At 42.2% G+C, this 14,815-nt stretch overlaps 1 protein-coding gene across 1 annotated transcript in view; it reads right to left on the bottom strand.

Annotated features, from left to right (window-relative positions):
* The window catches only part of NLRC5 (NLR family CARD domain containing 5), a 94,675-nt gene that overhangs the window by 39,933 nt on the left and 39,927 nt on the right, over positions 1 to 14,815 (bottom strand). The window contains exons 13-26 of the mRNA XM_090063300.1: positions 14,513 to 14,602; positions 13,465 to 13,530; positions 11,474 to 11,545; positions 10,416 to 10,499; positions 9,383 to 9,466; positions 7,927 to 8,016; positions 7,746 to 7,793; positions 6,950 to 7,024; positions 5,743 to 5,826; positions 4,873 to 4,956; positions 3,492 to 3,581; positions 2,455 to 2,538; positions 1,204 to 1,287; positions 10 to 99 (exon numbers count right to left, since the gene is read on the bottom strand). Of these exons, the coding sequence (XP_089919426.1) occupies positions 10 to 99; positions 1,204 to 1,287; positions 2,455 to 2,538; positions 3,492 to 3,581; positions 4,873 to 4,956; positions 5,743 to 5,826; positions 6,950 to 7,024; positions 7,746 to 7,793; positions 7,927 to 8,016; positions 9,383 to 9,466; positions 10,416 to 10,499; positions 11,474 to 11,545; positions 13,465 to 13,530; positions 14,513 to 14,602 (1,125 nt within the window). The remainder of the gene's footprint in view (positions 1 to 9; positions 100 to 1,203; positions 1,288 to 2,454; positions 2,539 to 3,491; positions 3,582 to 4,872; positions 4,957 to 5,742; positions 5,827 to 6,949; positions 7,025 to 7,745; positions 7,794 to 7,926; positions 8,017 to 9,382; positions 9,467 to 10,415; positions 10,500 to 11,473; positions 11,546 to 13,464; positions 13,531 to 14,512; positions 14,603 to 14,815) is intronic.

The following is a 14,815-nucleotide window of genomic DNA, read 5'->3' as shown; positions in this document are numbered from 1 at the left end:
AAAACATACCTGACTTGAACTTCAGATACATTTCTGCCAGTGGTGAGAGCATTAATCAGATGCATAACTCCATGTTGGGAAATGTTGTTATGGCTGAGGCTATAATAAAAGAACACAGTGGTTCTTACTATGTTAGAGCATTCGGTTACAGCTCTGTTTACATTTTCATACAACCTGACATGATAGCCTAAAAAGGCTTATCTACACTGACAGCAGTGTGTCTTGCTGCTAAGCATGCCCTGCCCACTCTTTGACCCCCCCCCCAAGTCTACTGACATGGCCCAGAACCTGAAGCTCTACACATAGGTTCTTCTGGGGTCACCAACAAAGCCTGCTTCTCAGGCCTGTGGGTGAGAGCTGGAGGGTGGATTATAGTGATAACTGGACAGGTTCACTAACAAACTTCTACCTCTGGAGCATCTGGGGGAACCTGAGTTTGGGGGAGGCAGGGGATGTGTTCAGCTCTGTGTTCTCCAAAACACACTACTGTGGTAGCATAGACAAGCTCAGAGCCTTTTGCTGACATCTGAGTCCAATGTATACCTGATAAGAGACCATCAAAGTTTTTAATTCCATCGAGATACTGCAAGGTGCATTTCCCTTTTAATGTTTGGGTGTAATCCCCACTATCACTATGTGGGCGGTGGGGATGGTTCCTTCCTGTAATGCACTGGGAGAACTCCTACATGACTGGAAATCTCATGCACTCAAGGTAACTCCTCTTGTGCCTTGATTTGTATCAGTAGGTAGGGTGCTCCTTCTAGGAAGCATCTCCAAAATAATAGCTCTCATTGAAAGAATCCAGCTAAAAAAGGTTGGAAGGAAGCCCTGGAGACTATAATTCTCTGTTTATTTACAGACAAGTTACAGATTAAAGAATAACTTCATGCCATGGTGCTCTTCTGAGCGAGAGATGCAACTTCCATTGAATCCAACAGACAGGTTTCACACTGGCTTTGTTGGCTCAAATCCTGACCTGGAGGAACTATAACAAAAGATCTAAGTGGGTCAGTCCCTGAAGCCCACTGACTCTTTGGCTTCAATGTTGAGACTGGACAACAGGGTAATTAGTCCCTCTTGATCATCTACTGATCCAAGTAGATGAACCCCTTCCCTTCTTCCCCAGAACTCTCTGTTCTGTGATGTTTTTTATACCAAAGAAAAAGCAGTCAGAGTCCTCAGACTAAACATATACTGTCTTACTTCATTAAGTGGGAAACATGCATCTGGGGCAAGTTAGCCAGGAGGCATCTCAGCCCCTCATTGCCGAGCTGATTCCCAGAGAGGCTGAAATGAAAAAGAACATGGTGACAAAAACAAGCATCAGCCCTGTCCTTATAGACAAGACTACTCCTTTAACCCAGGAAGATCAAAACCAAACATCCCAGGTCAAAGCCCCAACTGAGCAGCTCATGGTAAAAACCACAGAGCAAACTTTCCACAGTAAGGAGACTGGAAAACAAAATACTTCTATACGTGGTACCATGATAAAGAACTACCTCACAAACAACACCATAGCAAGCCTTTGAGAGCCACTTTAATTAAAGTAGCCGGAACGTCTCATGTATCAGTGTTCCTGCGCTTCAAATTGGTGGTGAGGGAACTTCATCTCAAGGTTGTTGAACAAACTTCAGTTAAAGCACCCCTGCTGTTATTTTGAAGCATGGGGACACTGATACATGAGACACGGAGGCTGGCTGAAGCACAGTAATTAGCATGCTCCAGCAGGCTCAATTAATTGAGTCTGCTCTGATGTGCTGTAATTACAGTGCATCAGAGCAGCCTCCTGGCTTGTGTACAGACACCCTGTGGACCTGCTCCAAAGCCAAGTGAAATCAATGGAAAGACTGTCACTGATTTCAATGAGTTTTTTATCCAGCTCTAAGAGTTCAGTATATATTGGCCTGCAGTAGAATGGACACACCACAACAGAACTGGGCCAAATGGTAGAGTCATACTCCTTCTGTGGACTCTGCATCTCCCTTGAGAGCTACAGAATTCTCCAATTCATCATGGATGGAGCAATGGGGGCTGGAGCAAGGTACGTTGTTCCTCCACATCTGGGTTTTAATACTTCAGTAAGGTAGCATAAATAAAGTTTTCATTGCTTCTACTTGTGCCATCCCCAGTTCGATACTCTCTTGCTTGAGGCTGGTGGCCTCAAGTACTCAGTGGATGTACACATATCTGTAACTACCTTGTAGCCCTCTGTGACTCTGTAGCATAATAGAATGGCTCTCCAGCTTTTACTTGGGCAGCATCACTTTTCTACCTGATCCAACCCCCAAGTAGTCATCTCGTGTTCCCTTACTCTTTATACCTTTTTTCATGTGATGAGATACTGTATGTATCCATAATGAATAGAAGAGGCTCATCAATGCATGGTGAGCTTTCTCTCACCAACGCTGTTCATCTTCTATTCAGGGTGATGCTAAAAATTCAAAACCCACTCACTCCAGTTCTGCAAGATGGTCACATTGTTCAAGGATTTTGCAGAGATCCTGTATCTCATTTGGTCCAATGTTGCAACTGGTCAGCCTGTTTAAAGATAGCCAAATGAGACAGAAAAGTAATTGAAGATAGATTTAGATATACTCCCTCACAGTGATTCAGCCTCCATACTGAAAGCTATAAATTACTAGTTGATCTTCTTTCCAGGAGTCTGCTGGATCTTTGCAAATACGAAACCTCACAACATCTCTGTGAGGTTGGTAATGATTATCTCTGTGTTTCAAGGGGAGAAACTGAGTTAGAGAGAAAATTCACATTTTCAAAGCTGGTTACTGATTTCTGGATGCCCAAGCTGAGACATTCTGGGGTTTAATTTGTAGACATATTAAGCATCCACAACTTACGTTAACATAAGTGGAGGTTATGGACCTTCAATACTCTTGAATATCACACACAAGGTTTCTCATATTGAGCACTCAGACTTGGAGACTCTTCAAAATGCAGCTGCTAGTTATTTGACCATGGTTGTAGGAGTCACTGACAGAACTGCAAACAATCCCCAAGAGCTCCTTAATCTACTTGCTAAAAGACCAGGTCATCAAGAAGTGCAGCTACTTCCAGTGAATCCAGAACTTTTGTCCAACTTGGCATAGATGTTTGACACTATCCTTACAACTGCAGCAGCATATTTAGGAAGTTAAAAAAACTAATATTTCATTATACGTAATACAAATCTTAGCCATGTGTTATTTTGTTACATTTGATTTGGTAGTTTTTTAACAGATGCTAACATTTTCAATTCATTCAAAAGAAGTGAAATTATAAAGAAATATTGTATGTACCTACCTGCAGGATATTTCTTGGATTTTCATATTGTTTGCTAGACACAAAAAGGCATTTTCACTGCACCTACATTAAACATAAGCAAGGAAAATCTTCAACCACTACTACACTCTTCTTAAAGGGCAAACTTTGAAATCCACTCATAGGAATTTAATAACAGCTGTGCTGCAGGGAACAAAGAGGTGTAATTTCCTTACCTGACTTCTACCTCTCTGATTCGCTCACATAGATTAATGGAGTTGGCCAGTAAGAGAGTGCAACGTGGTGATAACTTGTTATTTCTAATACTGATGGGGAGAAAAGAAATCAGTTTCATTTAAACAAGCTGAAATGCAAAGAAGTTAAAGCCTCATTTTCAAAAAAGGTAGCCATGCTACTGAACATCTTGCATTTGAACAACTTGATTCACGATTGCTATGCTCCAGTTTTTTGCTGGTATAACTTCACCTATGTAAAGCTAGACCAATGAAATGGTGAATAGGTCACTGTTTCTACATGCCTTTTTTTTCTGACTGCATTTGCAAATCAGGTGCCAGCCCAGTACATGCAGATACCCAGTTAAGGCAGAAAAGTAGCTGTGTGCACAAATTATTTGAAAGTATGCCCATCTGTATTTCTGGAAACTGATTTCTTCCTAGGCTATATGGCAGTTCAGTGTCAGAGCCTGGATAGATTGCTTCCTTTTATTCTCATCCATCAATGCGGCAACCACCATGGGACTGAACAATGTTTTGCTACTCATTACATTTCTATGGTCTACTATTCGAAAAGTGCTTGACCACAAGTCCTTGGCTTGTATTTAGAGTTGCTGGGATTCTACAGTAGTCTCTCATGCAAGTGGTAGCCAAGCCTAGGTCTGCTTAGCTTCCAAAATCAAACAAGATCAGGTACATTTAGTTTGGCAGGGCTGCACAGATTAGGATTAAGGAACACTTAATTTCCAGATCATTGGCCCTATTTTCTTACATATACTTAGTGAAAAGCTGATCTAAAAAGGCTCAGAGCTTGTGCTGTTTTCTAAATATGTACTGGGAAACCTAAGGCAAAAAGCCTACTGAATTTAATGGAGAGGTTCCTGACATTATCAAAAAGCATCAGATCAAGCCCCAAAGCTTATCCAAACTAGACAATTTAAGTGAGCAGGAAACCATTTAAAAAGCTTGCTTTTTCTTGATATGTCCAACAGTTTTCCTTCAAGGTGTAAATGCCAGAAGAATGGCTTTTCTTGTAGTATTTCAGGTTTTGGGGCCTTTTTATACTCAAGTGTGTAGGAAAAGGAAAAAACATCCAAACAGTTCAATATCTTAACAATAAAGGTTTGTTCAAATTTGGTTCTGAAAACAGGAGAGAAATTGTGGTGATGAGCTTCCAGGAATTTCTGATTTTGGCCCTTTACAGGTATTGATGTAGAATGATAGGATGATCTGTTAGTGCTGCCAGGACATACTGCAGTATCACAGCTTTCACAATACTCAGGAGAGCTCCTCTTACATCTGTCCTGGGGAGTTAGACTAGATGACTCCTGAACTCCCCTCTAACTCTAAAGTCCTATCTCATGACAGTGGCCCCAGATCTTACCTCAGTAGATTCAGTCCATGCAGACGTGGTAGAAACATTAGCAACCTTTGGATGCTTTCATCATTCAGTGCATTTTTAGACAAACTGCAGAGCAAAGGAGAGAACACAATGCATGAAGATTCAGAATAACTTGTAAGGTCCATGACTAGTGTACAATTTTAAAAACAACATTTGTGTTAAAGGATAAATATTCAGCAGGGAAACACTTGCCTTGAAAGGTTAGCAATTCAAATATGGAAATTGTCCCTTTCCATGAACAAAGAAACTACTTGGGAAAACTTCTGAAATGGACATAGGTGGATAAATCATAAGAGACCACTAGATCATTAGTTTCATAGTTTCTTTATGGGTCTGATGCACAGATTACAGTGAAAGCGTTTTTGGAGGCCAGGTTATCCAGACATAGATGAGAACAGCCTCTTCTTGGCCCCAAAATCTATACAGGGTATGGAAATAGAAGGTGGTGTCAGCCCAATATATGTTCTCTTGTATTTACAAACAAGTGCATTATAGGAGGCCAAAGACAGTTGTCAGGGGCCTCATAAAGTCCATGCAACTGGCACTGAGGGGCTGAGGCCTACTGGGACAACAACCCTAGTCAAGAAGGAGGTTTTGTGATCCCACGCTGTGACTCTGGGTTAAAAGAGTGGATTTCACCTCTCTGATCCACAGATGCTCCACCAGCACAAAGCCTGATTAATCAAGGGTATTGCATCAGCTGGTGTAAATGGGTGCAGCTCCATTGGCAAAATAAATACAGCACTGCTGGGAATCTGGCCCATTGGTTTTCTATTGGTAGTTTTTATACTATATGACAATGAGGTAGACAGGCATATGGACAATTTTTTCACACTGCACAGAAGCACTTACTCAATTTCTGACAGCTCAGTACATCCTGCCAGGATCTGACACAGCTTGTCCATGTCCTCTGGACGCACCATACATTCCCTGAGACTGAGGCAAACAAAACAATCAGAATGCAAAGGCTGACAACACTGACAACATGGGCAACACCATTTACATTTTAAAGCCTCATGTTTCAAGGCACCTCAGGAGCCAGGATCTAGCCCCAAAGAAACATTATTTTGTGAGATGTCTTCCTGAAGAGGCAGCTTTGGCAATAAGAATTCCTTTGGAAACTGAAACATGCTTTCCCTGTGTAAAACATCTGATCAGTCCACTCTAAACAGGGCTTGAAATGTTACTGTCTCTGAGTGGGACTCCCACTCACATAAACAGGGAGGGAAGAAAGAGGTATGGCATTGTGGGGAAGGAACACCTTTTTGCTAAATGTGGGCCATTCCAAGGCTATCTCCTTAGCCAGCCTGGTCCTTTAATGCCTTGTACTCTGTATAGTCATTTATATGTGGGTTAAGTGAGAACAAAGCAGGCAAAACACAAGTGTGATTCTCACTTTGCATGCATGTAAGTGCTTTTCCAAGATGCAGGCAATCAGGCCCTCTTATCTTATTAAAAATAGACAAGATCTCTCCGATAGCAAAGCCAAGACCCTGTCTAAATAGCAGACTACAGCATATTCTTAGTGGACCAGTCCACAGAATTATGATTTGTTCTGTGTGACAGGTGAAATAATGTAATAACTCATATGTCTGGTCATCATGTACTGTAAATCAGTTTCAGTGGAGCTATGTCAAAATGCAAGAACCCAGGACTCATCTCAAATCACAAATATTTTAACTTGCGAAATGGCATCTAGGCCATTCTGGGACTGATATCCATACCGCTTTTCATATCAGTGCTGGGGAATCGAGGAAGGAGGTGACCCCAGCAGGAAGCCGCTTACCTAAAGGTGTCACTGGAGGAATCCTCAATACCTGTAAGCTGTGGCCCCTCTGAACTCCCCACCTTCCTTCTCCACTGCTAGCTGTAGCTGGTAACCCACAGACATAGGAGACAGGCTCTTCAGTGGAAAGGAGAATCTGTCACCCAACCTTAAATGAGGATAGGGACTAGGGAGATGCTCTCCGAAGGTTGAAGTGCTGTGAAACAGTGATAACACACCACCCTTCTGCTACTTCTGAGTGAAGAATGGAGCCAGAGAAGAAAACCACTTTACCGAAAGCAACGGTCATTCCCTGAAGGTTGTGGTAGAGCCAGAGACCTTCCTGCAGATCTTCTGGTGTTTCTGACCCTGGGGAAAGAATTCCCTTTTTACCATGCCAGCAGGGGTAATACTATATTGAGTTTGTGTGGCTGATTCTCCTTGTTATATAAAGTGTTCCACAGCATTCAAAGGACCCATGTGCCCATAGAAATGAAGACCAACAGCACTCCATGAGTGCCTAGCATCCATCAGGTGGCTTTGGCAACTGGTTGAGTGGTTGCCCAGGAGGAAATGGACCAATGGACTGCAATCCCTATCACCATCTGCCACCTCATCCACTCAAGTTTTTGCCACTCTCCCCTCACCATGATGCTCCTTACTTCTACCATTCCCATCTGGCATTCAGAGCCTGTAAGGTCTTTTGCTGATTGCCCTTTGAGTTCAAGCAATTGCAAAGTGGCCATGTAAACATTGTGGTGATGGTGTACTTATGAATACAGCACTAGAAAGGGAACCCGACTACAAAGTCCAGTATCTTGAAATCACAGACATCCATGTAAGAAATATTTCTCCATAAGAACATGCACTTCAACTCCTCTTGCACACCACAGCCACAAAGCCCCCCCATAACAAACTAAAATCCCTATTATGAGCCACTACAGAACAGCAGGAGAGATACAAAAATGCCACAGCTTTGCATAGGTCAGCACAGAAATCTAATAAATAAATAAATGCTGTAGGCCACTCCAACAGCAGGGAACTTGGAAAACTTGAAAAGTTCAGACAGAGAGGAGGCCATGTTCTTTACCTGACACCTTCCTGAAATGTAAGAAGGATGAGTTCAGCTTTTCCCAAACTGTAACCAAAAGAGAACACAATGAATGTGTAGTCAGAAGAAAAGTGCTTGTGTCTTGTGGACTGAAGAAAAATGCCCCTAATCCCAAACAGTATTATTGAGGGAAATCTCAGAAAGAGTGCTCTGAACATACCTGATATCTACTGTTTTAATGCGTTCCAGTAAAGACAAGGCTTGAGCTAAGCAAAACACAGTACTCAGGGAGATCTGATTACCGCTTAACCTAGGAGAAGAGGACGCAGAATAAAGTCATTATGATCACAGGATTAAATGATCACTGGTGTCAGTGATTTATACAAGGTTAAAAATAACAGTAGAGACAATCTCTGGTCTAAAGAACTAGTAGTGTAAGGGCTGGAGATATAAAAGAATACTCAGTTCTATCTCCAAACATGTAACTCAGTAAAACAGAATATTAGTCAAAATAGGTGTAAAGGACTCCCATCCACTGTGAGTGAGCAGCTTGGTAGCTGGAACTTGGAACTAAATCAAGAGTGGCTTCAAAGTGTCCAAAAAGCAGTCATTTATAATGTCTAGACATTTTGGATCTGCATCACACACTGCGAAGACATTGAGCCAATCCATGAAGATGATTCAAGAGGAGAAATTAACCAAAGTCAACGAAGATAATTCAAGATAATTCATTAATATGGCGTATCCTACTCTTATAGTATCTCTAATCTCCTTTAGCACTTCTTTGTCACTTTTGCTATCCTGATCTTGATCAGGTGGTCATAAACACAGTCCTAATAAGCACAGTCCTAATTTCTTTATGTAAGCTTGGAATTTCTAGCCATACATGCCTATACATGAGCACAGAGGCACTATCGGAGCAGACTCAATTACTCAATTAATCATTCAATGAGCTTTAGTTCAAGTGCTCCTACCACCATTTTTAAGCATAGGGATACTGATACATAAGACGGGGAGAGAACCACTCTACTTAAAGCGCCGTGCCCCTATCCCTAGAGATTCTATAGCGCCTTCATTCAGTTGAAAATATTACATAGTTTGATTCTATATGTAATCTATACTCTGATAGTGTAACAGAGCATTGGTGTGATCTGTTACTGAACAGAGGCAGAGAGTCCAGAGTCTTGCCCAAAGTCATGCATTGAGTCTGTGGCAGAAACTGAAGCCAGATACTTTCTGACTTCTGGTTCAGCACATTAACACAGGTTAGCAGCCTCTGCAATGGATTCAGTGTTTAGCTCTCTACCAAAGCATAAGCTGTTACTCAGCTATGCCAAAAACGCAACTAATTAGCGGCTTCTAAATACTAGTTGGGATCAAATTCTGCTTTCCATTATCACCAGTCTAATTCTGACATAAATGGATTTCAATTGTGATCAGTGTGTCCCCTTATACCTGCTGTGTCAGGGTACATGGAGATGAGAGAAGACTCATTAGATCCATGAATGCACACATGAAAGCTATAACAGGATGTGCTACATTTGGTCTTGGCCCAAACCCAAGACAATTTATAGTCCCTCCCCATGATCAATATTCCTGTGGAAGCCAGCCCAGGTAAAAAGAAAGAGCTGTCCAAATACTGTGAGCAAGTTACTTCATGAAGAACAATCACTTACTCTAGTGAACTTAGTGTTTTCAGCTGTGGAAGGAACCGAACCAGCTTCTCAACTCCCTGGTCTCCTAGAGAATTATTTGTCAGACTAGGATTTAAAAGAAAATCTGTATTATTCAGTGAAGAAAATACTATGCATTATCCAGTCCTTTAGTGTCAAACCCCCAGAACCAGAACAGTGGCCTTCTCTAAGAGCAATCCAAACAGAAGGTAGATCATCCATCTGCTTCCCTTCTCCTTGTTTGGGGAGAGTTTGACCAGTTAGGGCAGGAGTAGGCAAAATGGTGGATCCAGCTGGTGGCCAGAGTCCATTTCCCAGCACCCCTACCCATTTTGCTGTGGTCAGTTTCCCCAGGAGCACCGGGGTCTGGATTTCTATAGAGACCAGCCCCAGCAGCACTGGCAGGGCATGCAGCTGGGCAGGGAGCTGCTCTGGGGCTGGGGCCAGGATCTTGTACCAGTGACAGTGTGGTCCAGAGCTGGGGAAGAGCCACAATCTGCTGCCCACATGCCCAGCAGATTGCAGCTTTGCTCTGGCTCCAGACCACACTGTCACTGCTGCAAGATCTCAGCCCTGGAGTGGCTCCCCATCCAGCCATGCACCCTGCCAGCGTTGCTGGGGTCAGTCTCCATGGAAACCCTGGCCCCATGCTGGCACAACACTACCACTCCTGGGGTCTCCATGGAAACCAGCTGCAGCAACAAGGGTAGGGGCTGCTCAATAATGAAGTCTGCTGTGGGCCTGATCTGGCCTATGACTTTGCCCACCACTGTGTTAGGGGAACTGAACCATTTCACTTTTAACTCAGATCCAATTTAATACCCAGGAGCCTGATTCTTGACCTGCTTACAGGAGTTACAGCTGTTCTGTACAGGCCAAATTAGCCCATATAGCACTCTGTATTGCTGGGGCCAGCCTGCTTTCAGTCCCCAAACTAGTTTGTTTGCAGTAGACTCAGGAACCTCTACGCTGATGCTCTAAAAATGCTGTTATAAACAAGATCCCCAAGTACAAAACAGAATAGAAAATGACTCACTCTAGGGCTGTTACTCTGCTACAGTGCTTCAATACAGTGCACAACTTCTCCAAATCGTTCCTGGAAAAGTGACTGTCTGTCACTCTGAAAAGGAAACCAAATAGCCACGTACAGAATTGCCAACCTCAAGCATTCCAACATTGTGAGTTTATGTCTTCCCCTGCCCCTCCCCCTCAAAATCAGGAGACTGCCTTAAAAATCATAAACACTTCATTCATGGAGTCTGTGGCAGATGAAGACATTGAACCCACATCTCTGAAGCTGTGACTAAAAAACTTATTCACAATCCCATCATTCCTTTAAACAGCCTACTAGAGATATGAGGGTATTTTGAACTGTATGGGTTAATATAATTTGAATTAGATCCAAGCCCAGGGTTGAGTTCAGGAGCTTATTGCCATGCATGTCCCAGAACACCAGTAGCCAACCAGCTCAGTCACTTGAAATTAGCTCTCTGACATGGTAACTAAGGGCATTTTTACATGTGCTTGGGGGGGAGGGTGTGCTTTAATTAGAGCAGCTCCGAGAGCTGCTTTAAGAGCTGCTCTAATCAAAGTACTGCAGTGTCTTGTGTATCAGCATCCCCACACTTAAAAATGGAGGCGGAGGCGCTTAAACTAAAGCTCACATAACAAGCTTTAGGTCAAGCACCCCTGCTGCTATTTTGAAGTGCAGGGACACTGATGTACAAGACACGTGATGCTGCTGGAACATGGTAATTGCCACGTCCTATCAGACTCAATTAATCGAGTCTGTTCTGATACACTGTTATTACAGCGTATCATAGCAGCCTCAATGCTCATGTATAGGCACCCTAAAGTACTAACATGATGGTCACCAGAGCTATTTGGTGAATGAGACTTTATGTGAAGGAACTGGACAAAGTTCTTGCAAGGAAACACAAACCCTAACCAGAGGCACCAGTATGGATCTTTAATGGGGAATGACACTTTCTTCAACAGCCTAGTCAGTGTTACTCATCATTTAGGTTCACAACAGAAATACAAATCAGCTATAGATAAATAGTCTGTGAACACGCATGGAAAGCATAATCTTACCTTATTCTTCTAGGGATCACAGGCTTCTGGCTTTCATTCCCACCCAACTGATCACCATAAGAGGAGGTATCCCTGTACCAACACACATTATTGGATATGAGCATGAACTTTTTTTTAAGAAGGCAAGAGGGAAACTACAGAGAACAAGTTAAGAACTTGAGCAGAAATAACCAACGTTGAAAGAAACAACCCTTTCTTAAGACGGCCCCAGAAAAAGCAGGAACAAATTACTGGATTACCAGAGATATGGCTTTCCATGTTTATAGAACTACCTGCCACTCTGATTGACCCTGAAGGCTCTGCCTCTGTCCACACCATTCCTCTACTCTTGTCTAACACTAGTCTCTTCTTCATTCCCGCAGTTAACCAAATAAATGCAATAAGAGTGGTTGTAGGCAGACAAGGTTTGGTGCTTGTTTGAAGGCTAGGATGGGTGGCTCTGGAAAGATCTCTTTAAGAATAGGGTCTCTTTCTAGTATAGGTTGCAATTGTTTGAGGATTTTCTGTACAGGTTTGAGGGAAGGATGATATGTCATAATCAGCGGTGTGTGATTTGTGGGGGGGTTTCTTCTGCACTGCAACAGTTCTTCACGTGGTATCCAGGTGGCTCTTTCAAACATGTGATCTATTTCTCTGGAGGAGTGTTTTTGTTGGGTGAAAGCCTTTTTAAGATTGGTGAGAGATCTTCCCAGAGCCACTCTTCCTAGCCTTCAAACAAGCACTGAACCTCGTTAACCTCGTCACCAGAAGCAAACTTTCTCAGGCCCAGAACACACCAAATGGATCCAGACCATGCCATGACAAGAAATGCAAAACTGCCAACACATCTCCACCACCCACAATTACTACATCCCACAACAGAGCCATCAGAATTCCTGGATCTTACAGCTGCACCTCCAGAAATGTAATGTATCTCATCCAATGCACCAAATGCCCTGATGGAAAATACATAGGAGAGACCAAACAACAACTGCACACCAGAATGAATACACACCGGAAATCTATCAAAGACAGGAATACCCAATTACCTGTGGGGGCACATTTCTCACAAGAAAACCACTCTCTCTCCAATCTCTGAGTCCTAACCCTCAAAGGAAACTTACAAAACACTTCCCAGAGATGAGCCTATGAACTCTACTTCATCAACCTCCTGGATACTAAAAATCATGGACTAAATATAGACATTGGATTTATGACACATAACCTGCCTGACATTTGACTCCCCAGGTACCTCTCCACTATTCATTCCCCTTCTCTTCTCCCCCCACCCCACACCTGTCTCTCACCCACTGACTCCTCAATCTACATCTTCACTGACTGCCTATCTTGTATGCATACCAGCCCAGCCTCTGGCTTCTTTACTTTTCTTTCCATCCAGGAAGAGCACACACCAACTGCTGAAACTTCCTCAGCCGGACTAAGGGTTTTTGAACCTGAAAGCTTGCTTAAAAATTGTTTTCCAACTATTTAAGTTGGTCTAATAAAAGATATCAGATTCACTCAAAGAATCTTGTCTGCCTATGTCCTTAGACCAACACAGCTACAACCTCAAACCCTGTAAGAGTGGCTGGTAACTTCCCACCTAAACTGCATGCTGTTATACAGTTACTATGATGATGCCATTGTCATAGCATAGTCTGCTATGTTGGAGGAGCTGTGGCATGAAATATGTTGCAGAGATATTAGACATTTGTAATCAGAGTATAAGAAATCTAAAAGAGAATTTTCAAAATCAGTTGGCATATGAGGAAACACCATGGTTAGAGTGAGCAGGAAAGGCAGATCGGTGAAATTATCAGCATAGGCAGTGCACCCTGCTGATCAACTCAATTGTATGTTCAGCTTCATTCCAGCTTGTACAAAAACAGGAAATGAAAGTGAATGCTAGAAAAAAAATGTTATATGGCAGCTGTGCTTTGACTCACAACAGATGCTGCCATGGAGCAGTACACCCCTCCACTCCAAAAACCATCTGTCCCTATGTTCTGTACCTAGAATGGGTAGAGGCAAATGCTTCAGCTCCTTCAAACTTCAGGATTGCAGTCTGATGGTGAAGGCTGTGTAAGGGAAGAAAAGATGAAAAATGATTTCACACTGTATTTACCTATTGTCACTAACTCATGTTTTACTAATTCTTGATTTTTATATAGATCTTTTCAGAACCATTTGGTGACAATATTCTTACAAAAGCAATGAAAATATTACCCAAAATAATCAACCATCTCAACTGGCTCTTCATACTATTTGTATCTAATGATCCATGTTCAGATGAATAATGTAGGAAAACTCTCAAGGAAGTGATTCTGTCAAAATTACTGTACTAGAAAAAAAACACAGGGGCTTAACTCAGGAGAATCTCAAGAGAAGAAACCCTAAAGTGCTACCACCAATTCAGCCAAACCGGTTAGAATTACCTTCTCAAAAAGTTGCTGTTAGGTCATTTGAAATTCAGCTATCATATGTGATTTTTCAACCCAGTCACTTGGGAGTTTTACTGTAAAAACCCACTTACTATTAAAAACTGTGTGTAGCTAGAGACTTGGTTTTTGGGGGAGGGATATCTTTTACTTGATCTCCTATTAGTTGGGAGAGGAGTTAAACTAGCTTTGGGGTACAAAATGCCCTTCCTGGGATCTGGGAAAGAAGTAGTTGCAGCCTAAACTAAATACCAGGTAGAACAATTTGTTCAACCACATTAAGTACATAAAAGTGGTCACTTAAGAAATAAAGGGGCAGTAAACCTGTAGAGCAAAGAGAAGTTACCAGAAGGCATTACCAACCAAATCTTGCTTCTCCCATCTTCTCTGGGCCATCAAGGATACAAGAACATTACAACACTACTACTTTAACTTGATAGAAATACACAGAGCTGTAAAATTTAGATATAAACATTTATTCCCTACTTGCCTACTTTTAGAGCTGGTCTTATGTAGATGAATATATTAACATTTGTGAGACATTCAGACCTGGGACCAGACAAGAACCTTTGACAGACAGACAGGTCAGCTGAGTATAATTTACTGATCTAATTCTGCATACCTGGCTTCAATCTCCACCAAATTCAAGCAGGTGTTCATTGAATTCAACACACAGCAAATGCCATCAACAGAGATGCAGTTATTACTGAGGCTATCAAAAAAAGAGAAGACAAATTACATACTCAAAAGTACGCGCACAGTAAGACCATGAACATAAATTACGTCAGTTAAGGGTCAGGTTTGTAAGACGGACCACTGCTTTAAATACTGGGTATTTCAGACATGTCCTACACATTTAACTTAAAAAATGCTTGGAATTTTGATAATGGTTATTAAGACACGGAGCTTTTACTGTGTAACATAA

The sequence above is a fragment of the Crocodylus siamensis genome, chromosome 9, assembly GCF_052110815.1.
Source record: "Crocodylus siamensis isolate JL-2025a chromosome 9, ASM5211081v1, whole genome shotgun sequence".
NCBI lineage: Eukaryota > Metazoa > Chordata > Crocodylia > Crocodylidae > Crocodylus > Crocodylus siamensis.
Note: the sequence above shows the minus strand (reverse complement) of the source record. Positions and strands in the feature narration are given on the sequence as shown.